The 19,915-nt window shown below is 41.8% G+C and overlaps 1 protein-coding gene across 1 annotated transcript in view; it reads right to left on the bottom strand.

Annotated features, from left to right (window-relative positions):
- Positions 1 to 19,915, bottom strand: part of LOC136872197 (adenylate kinase isoenzyme 5) — a 327,365-nt gene that overhangs the window by 177,357 nt on the left and 130,093 nt on the right. Inside the window, exon 4 of the mRNA XM_068227364.1 lies at positions 19,171 to 19,313. Coding sequence (XP_068083465.1) covers positions 19,171 to 19,313 — 143 coding nt within the window. The remainder of the gene's footprint in view (positions 1 to 19,170; positions 19,314 to 19,915) is intronic.

Below are 19,915 nucleotides of genomic sequence, written 5' to 3'. Positions count from 1 at the left end.
GTAGGTAATCAATTCTTTCATAACGGCCGGTAATATTAGATTATGGTTTATAACACTACCATTATCATAAAGATCATCATCATCATCATCATCATCATCATCTGTTTACCCTCCAGGTTCGGTTTTTCCCTCGGACTCAGCGAGGGATCCCACCTCTACCGCCTCAAGGGCAGTGTCCTGGAGCTTCAGACTCTTGGTCGGGGGATACAACTGGGGAGAATGACCAGTACCTCGGCCAGGCGGCCTCGTCTGCTATGCTGAACAGGGGCCTTGCGCCGGATGGGGAAGATTGGGAGGGATAGACAAGGAAGAGGGAAGGAAGCGGCCGTGGCCTTAAGATAGGTACCATCCCGGCATTTGCCTGGAGAAGAAGTGGGAAACCACGGAAAACCACTTCCAGGATGGCTGAGGTGGGAATCGAACCCACCTCTACTCAGTTGACCTCCAGAGGCTGAGTGGACCCCGTTCCAGCCCTCGTACCACTTTTCAAATTTCGTGGCAGAGCCGGGAATCGAACCCGGACCTTCGGGGGTGGCAGCTAATCACGCTAACCACTACACCACAGAGGCGGACTATCATAAAGATCTATGTAATAATGTTTCAGGCATGTTGCATAGTTTGGTTGGAATTGTTTCTTTTCTTTTTTAATTATATTTGTTCGTGGCGTCGACCTCTGGAGATCATTTGCCACTATTTTCACCATACGATAGGAACCTGCGTGTAAGTGGAATTGCGGAAGTGAAGAGTGCTGAATGTGAGGAAAAGAACGTTAAGTACAACACAAACACGGTCCCCAGGCCAGGGATATTAATCATTTACAATTAAAAACCCCTGACCCGGCCGGGAAACGAAATCGGGGTCGTCGGACAGGCGGACGCGTTGCCCCCTACACCGCGGGGCCGACGGTTGGAATTGTATTAAGTATTATAAAGCTTCTTTGGTAACCAATACCGTTTGCGTATTGTATTAAGTAAAGCTGGTAACAAAGAGAGCTTTCCTGAAATGTGAAATGTAATGACCTCCGTCATGTACATAGAACTTAAAGCAATATATTGATTGGAGGCATGCTTCTTTAAGGAAACAAAATAATAGGTGTTACCCCAGGAAAGATCGATTCCTTTTAACAGTCAAGGTCATCCCCCCTTTTGTTTCATAAATGATATGCTAATTTCTCCCATAAGTACAGTTTTAACCGTATTCCGTCAGTAGAAGGACCTCAATAATTATACATTCGGTAGTTCCTTCTAAACTGAACCAGTCATTCGTGACACAAATGAGACACAATTACTTTATGTCGAAAGTTCCAGTAAGGGCTGTTTAAAAGTTTGAACCCTAATATAATTGGATTTCATTTAATGTTTCATCCTCACGTAATAAATATTTAAACATAACATTGATTGAAAGTGGCATTATTTTGTGAATAGATTATTCAGTGGTTTCCAAAGTGTGTCCCGCTATTCTCAGTGGCACCCCGAAAGGTTATTGTCGTGCACCTGCTCAGAGGTTAGAAATTATAAAACGAAGACGCCCACGTAGATTTAATATTTCTTGGTATATAAATGAGTTCCTACTGTATGGTGTTTATTCTATAGCAAATTGGCATTTTATATTTCATATCAAGGGACCAGCAAACTAATATTAATGAGTTCAAGATGAGTCTGCGCATAAGTATTTTCGTACTGGGCATAGTGCTTTTGGTTTGTTTGTTTGTTACATTCTGTGCGTGTTTCATTATCTGAAGTAAAACTAGATGAAAAAGAGGACAAAACTGCTTTAGAAGGAGGACAATGCCTGTAAAAATAGGACAGAAATATCCTGCATTAAGAATCTGAATTTGACTTATATATTCTAATTTTCACATACATAAAAAGTTATATCAATTTCCATATTATACAGTAAATTCTTACAGATTTAAACAATGAAACTAATTTGCACGCCTTTATGGTACTATTCTGAAGATTCAATTGCCTTCAGGAATTTTGGCGTGTCTAACATATACTTATAAAGAGATGCACATGTAAATTCCTTTAAATTATATTGAACCATTAAGACGATTTTCACATATTCTACTTTGAAACGGTTACTAATATCAGTCCATTGTGCTGGAGATCAATGAAAATTGCCTTTTAACATTTTCACTGTGCGCTGGGATAGAAGAAACGTATTCTGCAAGATTTAATAACTCTGAACTACAGTCAACTGACTTACGTGAACTGAAACACTTCGCCCATTTCTGACTACACGGTAACTTGTTAAATTCAGGGTCATTGCTACCCTAATTTAGGAATTGTTTGAAATTGCAGAACTGATCAAAATATTTCACATTAACATTTTAAAAGGATTCAGATTTACCTTGCAAGTACAGAATACATTTTTCTACATCACAATAATAAATATAACTTTTCAGAGCCATCCATTTCCTTCAAATCCCGGTTATCTCCAGTTGCTTGTCACGTTGTCAGCTGTCACACATTAACATAGCAGTGTTCTGACGGGGCATTGCTGAGAGAGAAGCGAAGCCTCCATTATCACAATACAAGGCATGCATAGAATAATCGCATGTACTGTATCTCCATAGTCATATTTCCATACCGATGATGTCGTCGCGTAATAATACCGGTACTTGTAAAAACGAAGTAGTAAAATGGATTACCCCAAAATGAGCAGGTTCACTAAAAAGGCGGACATTCCAAATTTTTTAAATCCACCCGCTCCCCGGCAATGGCCTAAAAAGGAGTACATGTTGATCGGATAAAGGAGGACATCTGGTCACCCTAAGTAACACCAATATACCATTAACTTACTAAGGATAAAAAGGCACATCCTCTTTATTATGCTGCCTGTAGGTGCGGGCGGTAGAATGTATATAATTTTTTAAATTTTTTTTCAATTTGGTTCACGTCGCACCACCACAGATAGGTCTTAAGGCGATGATGGGATAGGAAAGGGCTAGGAGTAGGAAGGAAGCGAAGCGACCGTGGCCTTAATTAAGGTGCAGCCCCAGCATTTTCGCGGTGTGAAAATGGGAAACCACCGAAAACCATTTTTAGGGGTGCCGACAGTGGGGTTTCAACCCACTATCTTCTGAATTCAAGCTGAAAGCTACGTGACCCAAATCATATAAATGTTTAAGATAGATTTTATGCTTATCAGGTCTTCCCGAGTACCTACATACAGTACATACATGCATACCGTACCCCAAAGTGTACATACTGTACGTACAGTCGAGTTCACGGAATACTGCCGATAGACAAAGAGAGGTCCTCCCCCTGTGAGTGGGGGTAGCAGAATAACACCCACGGTATCTCCTTCCTGCCGTAAGAGGCGACTAAAAGGGGTCCGAGGGGTTCTTAACTTTGGAGCGTGGGTTGGCTACCACGGGGCCCTTAGCTGAGTCCTGGCATTGCTTCTACTTACTTGTGGCAGTCTTCTCACTTTCATCTATCCTACTCAACCCCTTTTGGTCAACTCTTGCTTTTTTACGTCTCCGACAGTATTAGGTTTGCGAATCTTAGGGAGTTTTTCTTTTTACGCCCTTCGTGTCCCTTGTCTTTCTTTGGCCGATGCCTTAATTTTTCGAAGTGTCGAATCCCGTCCATGGTTACCCAGTTGTACTTCATCTTAAAACAATAATCACCACCACCACCACCACCACCACCACAAACAGGGGTTTATGTTGTAATGGGATGTTACAACATCTCTCCCCAGGACCTGCCCCCTTATTTGGTTCTAGCAGTTACCTTGTGTTGATTGGCAGCCTATCCTCACCCTCGGTTTACAGACTATAACGAGTATAAGTAAACGATCAACGTACGACAATTTGGTACAATGGAAACCTTAATTAATCATCTACCTTTATTATTATTATTATTATTATTATTATTATTATTATTATTATTATTATTATTATTATTATTATTATTATTATTATTCTAAACTCCTTTCCATATTCATTAAAGATAAGGAAAATTCATTTGCAGAAGCTCTGAATTACAAGTATGGTTTTTAATCACAGAGTGTTTTGTTCTTTACTTGGTATGGCAAAGCTGTTTTATTTCACTCAAGTCCGCCGGCGACCAAAAAATCCTCTGTATAATTGACTAGAATGGTCCAATGTAGGCTATAAAATAAATAAATAAATAAATAAATAAATAAATAAATAAATAAATAAATAAATAAATAAATAAATAAATAAATAAATGAATAAATAAATAAACCGTCTCTGTGCTGCAGTGGTTAGTGTGATTAGCTGCCACCCCAGGAGGCCCGGGTTCGATTCCCGGCTCTGCCACGAAATTTTGAAAAGTGTTACGAGGGCTGGAACGGGGTCCACTCAGCCTCGGGAGGTCAACTGAGTAGAGGTGGGTTCGATTCCCACCTCAGCCATCCTGGAAGTGGTTTTCCGTGGTTTCTCACTTCTCCTACAGGCAAATGCCACGTTGGTACCTAACTTAAGGCAACGTCCTATTCCTTCCCTCTTCCTTGTCTACCCCTTCCCATCTTCCCTATCCCCCACTAAGGCCCCTGTTCAGCATAGCAAGTGAGGCCGCCTGGGCGAGGTACTGGTCATCCTTTCCAGTTGTATCCCCCGACCCAGTGTCTCATGCTCCAGGACACTGCCCTTGAGGCGGTACAGGTGTGATCCCTTGCTGAGTCTGAGGGAAAAACCGACCCTGGAGGGTAAACAGATTAAGAAGAAGAAGAAGAAGAAATAATAAATAAATAAATAAATAAATAAATAAATAAATAAATAAATAAATAAATAAGTTAATAAATAAACATATTATTATTATTGTACCGGCTGGTACACCTCTACGCCGCACATTTGAATTTTCCGACTTAAAGTACTCCTCTACAGGAGAAACTCTGAACTTTAAAAATCTGGATCAACTCATTAGTTTCCTTTTTTTTGCTATTTGCTTTACGTCGCACCGACATAGATACGTCTTACAGCGACGGTGGGATAGGAAAGGCCTAGGAAGTGGAAGGAAGCGGCCGTGGCCTCAATTAAGGTACAGCCCGGGCATTTGCCAGGTGTGAAAATGGGAAACCACGGAAAACCATCTTCAGGGCTGCCGACAGTGGGGCTCGAACCCACTATCTCCCGATTACTGGATACTGCCCGCACTTAAGCGGCTGCAGCTATCGAGCTCGGTCATTAGTTTCTCAGAAGATGTCACTACCGTAAACTTTGTGATTACAAAGTTGTCACTACTGTGTGGATTTCAACTTGTTTTGTTTCCATTGATCAAGAAGTGTGTACATTCTCTTATAGATGTCTCTACAAAAACAAAAAAACCTATGATCATGCACCCTGGTGCGAAGTGAAGGAAATTTTCTTGAAGATATTTTGTACTCATAAGTTTTCCTATAACTAAATTTCGTTCTTTAATTTGTGGGTTGGCAATATTAATATTTTCTTTCCGCCTGCTTTGAAGTTAGCCAATCAATTATTTCTGTAATTAATTTTTGACCAATCGTGTCTTTCTTCTTCAATTTTCATGTGTAACTTTTAGCCAGCCAATAAAAGCCTGTGGGTGTGGCTGTTTTATTCATGAAAGTTCTCGAATTTTCCTCGAGGGTATAAAAACTGCTGATTTTCTTGTCTCTGGGCCACATCATCAACATTTAGCTTAGTGTGTGGACATGTAGCAGGAGGCGGGAAGCGCCCCCTTTCATCAGGCAGCTGCTCTTCAACAAGGTAATGGCCGCTTAACATCTTTATTTCTTGCTAGCTCAGCAGTTTAACCCGCGGGGAAGGTCCGAAACATTTATTATGTAACCTATCTTCAAACATGTAATTTGCCGTCGCTTTTGTAAAACTTCACATATCTTTAACTGTAAATCGGGGATAGAGAGTGCTTTACCCTGTCGAGCTCCCCTTCATTTTGGGATTTGAGGTGACTACGTCTTCGTAACCGTTTTTCTACTCTTCCTTAATGTGTTAGATTTATTCTGTGTACGAGTCACCTCCATAGTTTGGAAATAGCCCCTGTTTCATCGGCCTAGTGCCTCTTACGTTTTAAGAAGTTTCATGTAGGAGTGCAAATTCTCGCCTCCATTCATTTTTCATTTTGGGCCATTAACTTAACCTGTTATTTTTCTACTAAGGCCCAGTAGGTTAGGTACAAGATACCCGTGTTTCTTTGTAAGTGTGCCTTGAGGGCAGTTAATGGTAAAGACTGTTGCGGCCTTTGATAGGCTCAGAAAATTGATCAGCTCTTTCATATGTGGTAAAAGTGCCTCTAGGAGGCCTGATATGGTTTTTGGAGCCAAGGCTCCTTGAATGAAGGGGTTTTCTGCCCTTTGGTAATAGGTGGTTGTGAGCTGAGAGCTCAGAAATTGTCAAAATTAGCGTTTGTGGCCCACATTGTTAAATTGTCTCTAAATCTTGGCTTTCCTGGTCTTGTACTTGATTTGATTTGTTGTTATTTGTTAAAGTCTGAAGTTTTATGTGAAAACTGTTAAGTTTTGCTATTTTCGAAAATATAACCTTTAATGCAATTTTAATCAATATCTCAACTTTGTAGTTAGACCCACCCATTCCAGCCCGCACCTTCTTTCATCTCTGCATTCCACGGGTAGCCCTGTAACTATTATTATTATTATTATTATTATTATTATTATTATTGTTACGATGTTTTGTGGACCGGCAGAGGTGAAAGAAGGTGCTGGGATGAATAGGTCTCAACTTACGAAATTAAAGTTAATTTAAAATTTAACAAAGGTTATATTTTCTTTTCAAGATCAAGAAATAACAAGTATAACAGGTACTCAGTAGCATATCAACAAATTAAGAATGTACAATTGCAATTTGTTAATGGATTTGGGCTTCGAGCCCCCAGACACGCAATCCTTGAGCAATGAGCCCAACTTTACCTATGTACAAGGTTCAACAAAGGGGCAGAAAACCCCAATCATGCCAAGGAGCACTAGCTCCCAATTACCCAGTTAAGCCTGCTCGAGGCACACAGAAACCAAATTTAAGAAAGAGCAACCCGCTCTCAAAGTTCAGGCCTATTCAAAGGCCACACCAAACTCCACCTTCAAGCTGCCCTCCAGGCACACAAGAACAGGGGTAAAAATACCCAACCTACTGAGGCCTATTCAGTAAAGAAACTGGACAATTACATGGCCCCAAAATACCAACTTGAGTGGAGGCGTAACATGCACTCCTAATACACTTTTTTTAAACCTATTTGGCACTAGGCCGCTTATGCAAGGGCTAATCCCATACTACGGAGGTGACACGATACGAAAACTTTATTACATTACGAAGAGAAGGGAAACGGTTATGAAAACGTAGTCACCTCAAAACAATATGAGTGGGAGCTCGAGAGGGTTAGGCACTCTCTATCCCAATTTGTAGTTAAAGAGACAGAATTTATACCAAGTGTCTTTTACATTTTAAAGGAAAGTTACATGATAAAAGTTTCGAACCTGCCCCGAGGGTTAAGCTGCTGAGCTAGCGAGAAAAGTTATTAAAAGGCCATTACCTTGTGGATGAACTGCTGCCCGAAGAAAGAGGCGCTACCCGCCCCCTGCTACATAATCACACACTAAGCAAGATGTCGACGAAGTGGCACCGAGACAAGAAAAGCAGCAGTTTAAATACCCTCGTGGAACATTCGAGACCTTTCAAGAATGAGTACCCACAGCCCCCCTCAATTTTATTGGGTAGCATAAAGCAACATCTCCATATCGGAGAAGATATACGTTATTGGTCAAAAATTAATTAGAGAAATTCGGGATTGGCTAAATTCAAAACAAGCGGAAAGAGAAGGGTTATACTGCCAACCCAAAAAATAACTGAAAGAAATTTAACAAAGAACAAACTTATGACTACACAATTTCTTCAAAAAAAGTTCCTTCACTTCGCACTAGGGTGCACAATTGTAGTTCTTAAGTAGTGCCATCTAGAAGAGAATGTTCACACTTCTTACTACAGAGAAAACGAAAACGAATCGAAACTGACATAGTTCAGAACACTTCAAAATTTACAGTAGGGACATCTTCTGAAAAATCTTAGAATTAATGTGGTTGTTAAAGTTCAGGCTTCCCCCAGTAGAGGAGTTTCAACTGGCGCAATGTTTGAATTAGCGGCGTGGAGGTGTACCGCCCGGTACAATTATTATTATTATTATTATTATTATTATTATTATTATTATTATTATTATTATTATTATTATTATTATTATTATTATTATTATTATTATTATTATTATTATTATTATTATTCAGATTACAATAGAATGTGTACCAGCTAAGTCCTGAGAAGAAGGCTGGGTAGACCACCATCGCATTCTACTATGCACTACACGCCTCTCCACACTCTACGCTTCATATGCTTTCGAGCAAACATGTGATGGTTACTGTATTTCCTGCAGGAGCGCTAGCAGGATGTCATCTCTCTGAATGTATAGCATAGAGGGAACCTATTGCTTCACGCTGAGGCCGTGGTTTTTAGTTTCATGCTGTAATAGTATGTATTGCGTGTGGTTTTGTGTGAAATATTGCAGTTCTAGTTGTTTTCAACGCGGTTAGGTACGAGAATTTAGCGTAATTCCGGGAAAAAAGTGAGAGGTACCGGTACGTATAGTAGTCTACATATATATGTAAATTAAATATGTTATAATATTCACGAGTATCTACAACTGCATGTCCACCTAATTCACACGAATTTTACTTAAATTGAATTAAGACCCAGCAAAATAACCAGGTCACATTGTAAAATATTTTGTAGTCAGTTAACACAATGTATGGCCTACGTATAAAATGAAAGTCCGCTTCCGTAGCGTAACGGCTAGTGTTATTAGCTGCCGTCCTCGGGGACTCGGGTTCGATTCCCGGCACTGCCAGAAATTTGTGGTTGAAATGGTACATACAGTTCACCTCCATTGGGGGTGGGCCTGAAAAGATCTGCACCACCTCGGGATGATGGCACTAGTTTACTTTATTTTTTTATAAAATAAAGACTGCAATCATATAATTGAAGTATAATTCTTCGCTTGTAGGTACTGGTATATTATTTACACAGTGGTTTGCTGATGTGTCCCGTATTGCAAAAGCTAGAGCAGGAAAAGTAAAGTCATTTCGTTTCACGAATTCCCATGTGATGCAGACTTTAAGACAGAAATGGCTGTAAAACGTGTCATGGGACAGTTTTGTTCCAGATTATGAATTCTGAACATCCCTTGTTGTAGTCTGCAATTTGCCGAAGCATCTTATCGTCCCAGAATAAAAATAAGGAAATGTAAATAAAATGTTTTTCATTCCGTTTTTTAAGATTATACTGAGCATAAGATGCCCAAATCAAAATCAGCATAGAAAGACGACCAGTAAAGAAACATGAACTAGGACAAAACACTGGAAAGAAGGGGAAGAGAGACGACAATTTCGATTATGAATCAGGTGTTTGCGATAACAATGCTTATGCCTGGAAGATAGTACCAGTAAGTTGATTGGAGTACAGACAACCAATAAGTGTTTTGAAGCCGTTTGAGACTGAAATTGTGGCGCGCCAATCAGAAAATGAAGCAATAAGCTGATTTGGAAACAGAGAAAGCGAAGATGGATGAGTTCATCAATCAGTATCATACTGATTGAAAAACAAAAATGGACACCAATGAGCGCAATCTTGATTACTAGAAGACCACATTCATACTGGGCTAAATTTTAAATTACAACAAACTCTCACGCCTTTGGTCAGAAAACTGCGTAAGGTAGTGCGTTATCTGGCAATTTACTTCTCCGAAGGGTTATGCTTACGTACGAAATCATTTATCCAAGTTGCCTTCTAGGAACACATTGCGTCTTTACCAAGGAGATACATCGTGCCAATCAGGAGTGACAGTTCTCGTCAAAGACAGATTTCTCGTAGAAATTAAAAGAATTAATGAGGCCGAAAAGTGTGCTCCGTCATTATTGATGAAATGGTAATAAAGCAGGAATTGTTATATGACAAGAAGCTGGTCATAAGGACACATCAACACATGACGCGCTAGTCGAAATGTAGACAGTTCTGAAAGTACATCCATTTCAATAGAGAGCAGTGGAAAAATGCATTATGCTTCTTATATGTGGCATATTTACTTTCGAAGAGGCTGTCTGGTGTTGAAGTGTACAATCTGATACTGTCATAGTCATCAAACACGTTGAAACTATTGGTTTCGTAATTTTAAGTTTGGTTACAGACAACCACAAGATAAATATGAATATGATGAAACGACTATCCAATGGAAAAGTATTGCAGTCTCAGATACCGAGCTCGATAGCTGCAGTCGCTTAAGTGCGGCCAGTATCCAGTAATCGGGAGATAGTGGGTTCGAACCTCACTGTCGGCAGCCCTGAAGATGGTTTTCCGTGGTTTCCCATTTTCACACCAGGCAAAAACTGGAGCTGTACCTTAATTAAGGTCACGGCCGATTCCTTCCCATCCCTAGGCCTTTCCTATCCCATCGTCGCCATAAGACATATCTGAGTCGGTACGACGTAAAGCAAATAGCAAAAAAAAAAAAAAAAAAGTCTCAGATTCCTCATCTTGCCAAACAAGACCAAACTCTATTCCCAGCCTTCGACCAGTATCATATTTCTTTAAAAAAAGTCAGGACATCACTTTTATTAAAGGCCAAGCACGATGGGCAAGAAGAAATTTGTGCCTGCCAGCTCGCCGGCCGACCGGCCGACCGACCGACATCCTAGTAGCGCTGGAAGGCGAGCAGTGGAAAGTGGAAAGCCGTGTTGTACATAGCAGAAGGCGATGAGCAGACATAGAATAAAACTAGCAACTCTCTCACTTCATGCCTAAGTTACGAAAGTCGAAGAGCTTACCTATTATTTCTCTTGGGACTTGCATTGCCTGAATGGAGATATCTTTGCCTCTTTCTTATTCTAAAGGACGTGTTCATTATTTCCGCTATTACTGTAATTTTCTTGTAAATGACCTTCTGTCATTAACAGCGTATGCCTGTAACAAGACAGATACCATCTTTCCTATCGCAATTTGGACATGGTCTACCCCACGTGGTCCGGGCCGACACTCACTGTTACTAGGCGACGGACGTAAACAGGTCGATGGGACATGACTGTCGATGACGCCGTTTAGTCCAATAATAGCGTCCCCTTGCCCACACAACTTAGCATTGTGTAAGTTACGTTTTAACACCTCATAAATGTAAAATGGTATACTATTTTCAAAGGGAATCACTTCATTGAGGTGCCTTATCTCACTCATATATCTCCGGTGGTAATGTAAGTGCATTATGAATTAAATTAATGGATCTAGAAGCAAGAATCGATTTTCAGCACACAGCCGGGATTATAAAACGAAGAGAGCTGGATTAGGAACAGGTCTAACTCTATAGTATTTTTGAAAAGATTTCCCTTCTCCATCTCAAGGCAGATGCTGATATGGTGCATTTCCCATTCTATATTACTTATCTACTTTACCCTACACTAACGTCACTTCGCCGGAGGTCGTCCGACCGATAGACTTAAATGAAACACACAGGCGTATAAGCGATTGATAACAATCTATCGTAGCTGGACTGAGTGGCTCAGACGGTTGAGGCGCTGGTCTTCTGACCCCAGCTTGGCAGGTTCGATCCTGGCTCAGTCCGGCGGTATTTGAAGGTGCTCAAATACGTCAGCTTCGTGTCAGTAGATTTAATGGCACGTAAAAGAACTCCTGTGGGACTAAATTCCGGCACCTCGGCATCTCCGAAAACCGTAAAAGTAGACAGTGAGACGTTTAGCCAATAACATTACTTATAAAAAATACAAAAATAGCTCGGTTGGTAGAGCGCTAGCCTTCTGTTCCCAACTTGGCAGGTTTGATCCTGGCTCAGTCGGGTGGTATTTGAAAGTGCTCAAATACGTCAGTCTCATATTGGTAGATTTGCTGGCACGTAAAATAACTCCTGAGGGACAAAATTCTGGCAACTTAGCGTCTCCGAAAAGCTATAAAATTAATGTGTAGGACATAAAAGCCAATATAATCATCAGCCATGTATCGTCATTGTTTTATGACCCATTAATTACTTTTACGACTTTGGAGGAGCGGGAATTATGACCCACAGGAATTCTTTTAATGTGCCGGTAAATTTACCAATACGAGAGTAGAGCACTCATGCTTTATCAAATACGACCGGATGGAACGGGCATCGAAGCCACCAACTTGGGCTAAGAAGGCCAGCGTATTACCGTTAGAAGCAGTCCGATTCGAGCAATTTTGCATCTAATTAAAGAAGACACACACACCGAGTGAGTTGGCCGTGCGGGTAGAGTCGCTTAGCTGTGAGCTTGCATTCGGAAGATAACTTAGTGGGTTCGAACCGCACTGTCGGTAGCCCTGAAGGTGGTTTTCCGTGGTTTCCCATTCTTACACCACGGTCGCTTCCTTTCCACTCATAACCTTTTCCTACCCCATAGTCGCAATACGACCTATCTGTGCCGTGCGACCTAAAGCAAAATTTAAAAAAAAAAAGAAAAAAGAACACACACGATTTAATCTGACATCATGAGATTTATCTGCAGAACGGGAATTATGGAACTGACTGAATGAAGAAATTATAACATATATTTTCTTATAGGTTTTCATAAATGTTCATCCTAGTGTGTATATAAACAGAGCATGATATATTTTACGACCTGTAATTCATTCGTAGGTAACAAGTAAAGAATAGAGTGGGCTTCGGCACAGCGGCTGCTTTTGCTAACCTTACGGCTCTATATTCGGGAGTGGTGGTGGTGATTATTGTTTTAAGAGGAAGTACAACTGGGCAACCATCCTCTATGTAACACTAATCATTGAGAAAAAATGGAGGGGATACGACACATCGAAAATTGACGGTATCGACCAAAGAAAGACAAGTGCCACGAAGGGCATGAAAATGAAAGACTCCCTAGGCCTCCAATGCTCTAATACCGTCGGGGTCGGAAAAGAACAGAGTTGACCAAGGGAGATCGGATAGGACAGATGAACGTGAGGAGCCTGGTATAGTCCTCTCCGTGTAAGGACGTACCCTAAGGGTGCAACCTTACCCTTTCTCCCCTGTAATATTAAGATATTGATTTATGGTTACTTTTCTTGCTGTTGGGTCTTTTTCAGTGTCGGTAACCATACAGTTTAGGGACCCTACTTGCCGATACGACGTCTTACATTTACCGTTAATCTGGCACGTTGGCAACGTTCAATCACTGCTCTAGCGTGAAGTGCGTGTTGCCACCGCATCGCCGTTAAAGTCACTAGTGATACATTTGCGAGAATATTTAAAGCATATTTTCTTTTTCTGTGGTATTGTAAATCTATTTGGCTAATACCAGGTAAGTAGGATTGTGGCATGTTCGGATAATGCATTTAATAACATAGTTTGTGTGAAATATGAAAGTGCTCAAATACGTCAGTCTCATGTCTAGATCTACCGGTACATGAAATAACTCTTGCGGGACGAAATTTTGGCAGTAGAACTTATAACATTATTATTTTCAAATCCGCAGTGAACTTAAAAGCTGACCTAAATTCCGTTCACGGAGCTTGGCACATTAGTATTCCTATATGTTTCCTGATAAGCTTGAAGATATAACCAGCCTGCAGGCTGAAAATATGCCCAATAATCTCTCTCCTTACTGGTTAACGGTATTGAAGAGAGAAGGAAATATTCGCGCAAAAGAAAGGGAAGTCATTGGATGTCTGGAACTTTCGAAAATCACACTGCAAAGACTTATTAAATAAATTGCATCGTTTAACACGCCCCTCTTTTCAAGAATATGGTTATAGTACGCCTACTGTACATCAAAATAAAGGCAGATAATTTAAGTGAGAAAGTGTGTTTATTTCCTTAATTCCTCATTGAGGAGATATTCATAATTATCTTGATTTATTTCATCTTATCTTTTATCATTTACTAGGGTAGGGACACATTCATTATCGGTGTTTACATTGAGGTTAGTTTGTTATGGTTATGTCTGATGATTTTAATATGTAACCAGGCAGGTTGGCAGCAGTGATCAGCCATTACAAAAAAGAGAAAAGAAGAGCATCGGGCGGCGATATTTACTTTCTGGGGTATTTCCTTACGTGGCAATTACTATACATGTAAGTGGAGGCCTTATCTAAGGGCCCTGTGTCCGCCAACCTACGTTCCCAAGTTAAGAGTCGATAGGGCCCATTTCAGTCGCCTCTTACGACAGGCAGGGATTATCGTGGTTGTTATTCTACCGCCCCCACCCACAAGGGTGGACAGCCGGCGTAACCGTTTAGGAGGCCCGCCGTACCCTGCCCGTGTACGGAATGATATCTTTTCCCAACCCAATCCAATCCGAGTAAGGAGGAAAGGGCTGTTGTTATCCAGACGTAAGGGGTCATGAACAAAACATGGTCCATATGTATATTGTGAAATCTTGATCGTATACCTTGGTATTCGCTTTAACCGAGTGCAATTAAATACAGTATATGGCATTCTCTTGAAAAACACTTAACACATTTTGAAAATAAATATACCTCCGAATTCACGTGTCTAAAACAACTTTGTTCAGAATTGCGCGTATGAAGGACGTTTAACCAAAGAGGACATTAATTTTTCTCGTTGAAACGCGCGATTAAACCCCGTATATAGAAAAACCGTATATAGTAGTAAGTGTGATTTGCTACCACCCCCAGATGCCCGGATTCGATTCCCGGCTCTGTCACGAAATTTGAAAATTGGTACGATGACTGGAAGGGAGTCCGCTCATCCTAGGGGGGTTAAATGACTAGTCGGGTTCGATTCCCATCGCAGCCATCTTCGACGCGATTTTCCGCGGTTTTCCACTCCTTCTCCAAGCAAATGCCTTGATGGTGCCTAACTTAAGGCCACGCCCACTTCCTTCCCTCATCCTTGTCTATCCCTCCCAATCTTCCCATACCTCACAAGGCCCCCGTTCAGCATAGCAGGTGAGACTGCCTGAGCTCCCCAGTTGTATCCCCGACCCAATGTTACATGCTCCAGGACACTGCCTTTGAGGCGGTATAGGTGGGATCCTTCCCTGAGTCCGGGAGTAAAACTAACTCTGGAGATTAAACGGATTGAGTCCGGGCTGAATGGCTCAGACTGTTGAGGCGCTGACCTTCTGACCCCAACTTGGCAGGTTCGATCCTGTCTCAGTATGGTGGTATTTGAAGGTGCTCAAATACGTCAGCCTCGTGTCGGTAGATTTACCGGCACGTAATAACTCCTGCGGGAGTAAATTCCGGCAACTCGGTGTCTCCGAGTTGTCTCAAGTTGTCTATGTCTGGATCTCTTTTTGTTATGAAGGCTATAGGAAAAATGAAATATCTCCAATCCTCTTTTTATCCTGTAATCAGCTTGGCAGACTGAGTGAGTCTAGACACTAGTGTGATCGGCGGTTTCCAACCTCAAGCAAGTGGCTTCGTCCCCAGTTCAGTTTTGTGGTATTTGAAGGTGCTCAAATATTGCAGCCGCCTCCTTGTAGATTTATGGGCATATAAAACAACTCCTGCGGTGCACAATACCTAGATCCCCATGTTCTCCGAAAAGCGAAATAGTGATTAGTGGGATGTAGATTCAATATTACTATTGTTATTATTATTAGGCAATTATTACTTTGTTTTTGTTTTTTTGCTATTTGCTTTACGTCGCACCGACACAGATAGGTCTTATGGTGACGATGGGACAGGAAAGGGCTAGGAATGGGAAGGAAGCGGCCGTGGCCTTAATTAAGGTACAGCCCCAGCATTTGCCTGGTGTGAAAATAAGGAAACCACGGAAAACCATCTTCAGGGCTGCCGACAGTGGGGTTCAAACCCACTATTTCCCGGATGCGAGCTCACAGCTGCGTGCTCCTAACCGCACGGCCAACTCACCCGGTAATTATTAGTTTATTAAGCTTATTGGTTTGTAAGAGAATTCTTCTTAAAACTTCTGAAATAATCGTATTCCATGTCGCTGTTTGTGAAACGTTAATTAAAATGATGTTGTATGTATGACAATTTTCCTCTACATATTCTAACCGTCGGTATCTGATTCCCTTACATCTACGGACCAGTCCATCTTCTAATAATTTATCCTCGTCAATTTACCTCATACGACCGCATCACGGTAACACCTTCACAATTTTACTCAACAATTCATTTTTTAACTTGTACTTTGCTGCTGTTGTCCCGAATAGTTCATTCTAGGAAACATTCCCAATATTATCAATTAAACAATTTTCTAATGAATCGTGTACATAACGCATTGTACTATTTGGATACATTTGACTCAATAATATACCAAGAGATAAGTTATCAAAGTAGCAGTAATAGTAGTGCCTCGGTGGGTCGATACACCGGAGTTACTCAATTCATGAAGCATGGTCAAAAATCTTGGCACTCTAAGTTATTGTTATTTTCATATTGAAGATGTGTGGTGGCACTCTTGTATTTGACAATGTTAGATTAACTAATTAGTACGTTTACATAAATTTCAAATAAATTCGTATATAACATAATGTAAAAGTTTTTATAAAATTTTGTATAAATAAACCTAAGGTAATTTACTTTTCATGAAAAGGATTCTGTCCTCCAGCAGGTAATTTTTAATTCGACTTTTCAATTAGCTCTGCATACAAGCAAGTGGTATCACTCTTCACCGATATGCATTCTCTTGTCAAAATTCGTATCTAAATCATTCAATTCTACGAATAATTCAAGAAAAGATCACTGTGAAAACGTCTTAAAGTAATGTCCATGAACTATAAAATAAATTATTAAGCCTACATAGAGGCCAGCTTTCAAATACATTTGTATATAACAGAAAGGAATAAATTACGGATGGGTTGTCTAGCCAAGGCGGTAAAGACGTGCCCGGTTTCAATCAGAAAGTCATAGGAACGTAAAACTTGATTCTAAAATCTTCAAAGGGCACGCTGTTCTGGGGTTTACTCACCCTTCACGGGCAGAATTCCTTGGTAGAAAGGTGGCCAGGTATTCGGTTAAACACGTCGAACAGTTTTATACTGAGACTGCAAGTAGTAGAACCCTTTGCCTTCCCTTCCTCCGCGGGCCTTCAAAATCTATACATAGGTGACCCTCGGTCTTTCCTAACACAGAATCAAGGCATTTCTCGTGAATCCCAATGGACGTGAGCTGCATGTAACATTTTAACCTTATACCAGCCCTCCTCCCATTCTTAAATTTCTGACAGTACCGGGAAACGAACCCGCGCCTCAGAGAACGGCAGGTAATAGTGCTAACCGTTACACTACGGAGGTGGACGATCAAGCCATCATTAAATATCACGTTAATGTTTAGCACACCGATTATCTTGTTATTTTGTGTTACACTGCTTGAAGACATCGTTTTTCTAATACTGGACATAAATCGAGCAACTGAATTTTATGTCCAAGATCACGGTAAAACACACTGCTAAGCTGTCAGTGCTACAAACCGTAAGCTCATAATACTTTTATAGCGCATCGCGTGTTTAAAATTCAATGCTTTGTCACTCGGATTCCCGACTATACGGGTTGATTTAGTTCTTTCATGTGCTAATGGAAAACACTTTGCCTTACCATGGATTGAAATTGATAGAGTAGTGAGCACGCATTATGTAGCTAAAAATAGTCAGCTTGGTTCACAATGGCGATGCTAGCTATAACTGTCAGCTGTCTGACATTGTAACTTAATGAACCATCAACGTATAGTAACAATCTGAAGAAAAGTTACCGCGATGCAGAGAGAACACAAAAGGACCAAATTACAACGCCTGGGGTACGAGCGCACCGATATTCACAATGGTATTAGTGATAACAATCTTAAAGAGGTTTTAATTGGAAGTGGCGACAACGCAGCCGTACCTGAGCCTGGCATTTTTTGTTCTCATTGGTGTGACCCCTGTGGGTTGGGGCGATAGAGTACATGCACAGAATGCCCTCTCTGTCGTAAGACGAGATTAAAAGTGTATAAAAGTGTAATTTCCTAGGGTTCTCGATTTGGGAGTGGTGATGGTGGTGGTTATTATTTCAAGAGGAAGTGCAATTGGGCAACTATCCCGTCTTAGCAATAATCAGAAGGAAAACGGAGGCGAGGTCCAACACTTCCAAGAACGAAGATATCGAAGGGCAACAAACATCACAAACCTTATACCGCCGGAGTCGAAAGACAACAATAGTTGACTAACGGAGGCCGGATAGGAAAGATGAAAGTGAGCATCCCGACACAAGTAAGTGGAAATAATATAGGCTCAGCTAGGGGAACTGGGATCATCAACCGACGCTCCCAAGCTAAGAGTTCTGGTTCCCCTGTTAGTCACCGCTTACGACAGGCAGGGGATACCGTGGACGTACTTTGTCGCCCCCACCCATAGGTGTATCTCAATTTGGGACTGTGTATTGACGACTTCAGGACGCCTAGCTGAGTCTGTTATTGTCTCCACTTGTGACAGGCTCCTCACTTTCATTTTAAAATATGATCTCCCTTGTTTCACTCTTGTTCTCTTCCAAACCTGAAGACATGAGGTTTGCGAGGGCTAGGAAGTCCTCCATTTTCACGCCCACTGCGGCCCTTTATTTTCAGATATCATTCTTCTAAGTGTCGGTTCGACTCATTGGCCCAATTGTCAGCGTACTGGCCTTCAGTTCAGACGGCCCGGGTTCGATTCCCGGCCGGTTCGGGGATTTTAATCGCTTCTGATTAATTCTTCTGGCTCCATCCCAACACTCTCCTCTTCATATTCAGACAACAGACCACACTACCAACCGCCACAGAAACACGCAATAGTGATTACACCCCTCCATACAGGGTTGGCGTCAGGAAGGGCATTCGGCCGTAAAATAGGGCCAAATCCACATGTGCTACGCAGTTCGCACCCATAACCCCACAGGTGGGGAAAAAGCGGCAGGAAAAGAAGAAGAAGATTCTTCAAAGTGTCGGAACTCTTTCAGTTTCTTTCTAATTAGTGTTAAGAATGACAGCCTGAATGACGCTGTACCGACCTTTGATTCATAGCTCGTTGGAGGCCTTGGTTCGATAACTGGTACTGCCAGAAATTTAAGATTGGCAGGTGGGCTGGTATGCAGTTAAAAAGGTACGTACATGCAGCTCACCTCCATTGGGGGTGTGCATGAAAAGAGCTGCACCACCTCGGGATGAGGACAGGAATTCACTTTATTTTAGTGTATTGTTCATCTTACCTTCTCGGAATACTCCACCACATCTCTCATACTCCGTGGATAGCCGGATATCAGGTAGGTCTTCGCAGCCGGGGCCATCTTCATCTCCAGCATTAGCACCTCGGTGACTGTCTTGCTCGAGAGATGACCGAAGTCCTTCATATCTGTAACATTATACGTCGTATTATTACATACACTGACTGACAGAGCAAATGCAACACCAAGAAGGAGTGGTCAGAACTTTATGCCAATTGCAGGGTAGACTGACGTCACTGAGGTATGCTCATGATGTGAAATGCGCCGCTGTGCTGCGCACGTAGCGAACGATAAATGGGACACGGCGTTGGCGAATGGCCCACTTCGTACCGTGATTTCTCAGCCGACAGTCATTGTAGAACGTGTTGTCGTGTGCCACAGGACACGTGTATAGCTAAGAATGCCAGGCCGCCGTCAACGGAGGCATTTCCAGCAGACAGACGACTTTACGAGGGGTATGGTGATCGGGCTGAGAAGGGCAGGTTGGTCGCTTCGTCAAATCGCAGCCGATACCCATAGGGATGTGTCCACGGTGCAGCGCCTGTGGCGAAGATGGTTGGCGCAGGGACATGTGGCACGTGCGAGGGGTCCAGGCGCAGCCCGAGTGACGTCAGCACGCGAGGATCGGCGCATCCGCTGCCAAGCGGTGGCAGCCCCGCACGCCACGTCAACCGCCATTCTTCAGCATGTGCAAGACACCCTGGCTGTTCCAATATCGACCAGAACAATT

Source organism: Anabrus simplex, chromosome 4 (genome assembly GCF_040414725.1).
Source record: "Anabrus simplex isolate iqAnaSimp1 chromosome 4, ASM4041472v1, whole genome shotgun sequence".
Classification (NCBI taxonomy): domain Eukaryota; kingdom Metazoa; phylum Arthropoda; class Insecta; order Orthoptera; family Tettigoniidae; genus Anabrus; species Anabrus simplex.
Note: the sequence above shows the minus strand (reverse complement) of the source record. Positions and strands in the feature narration are given on the sequence as shown.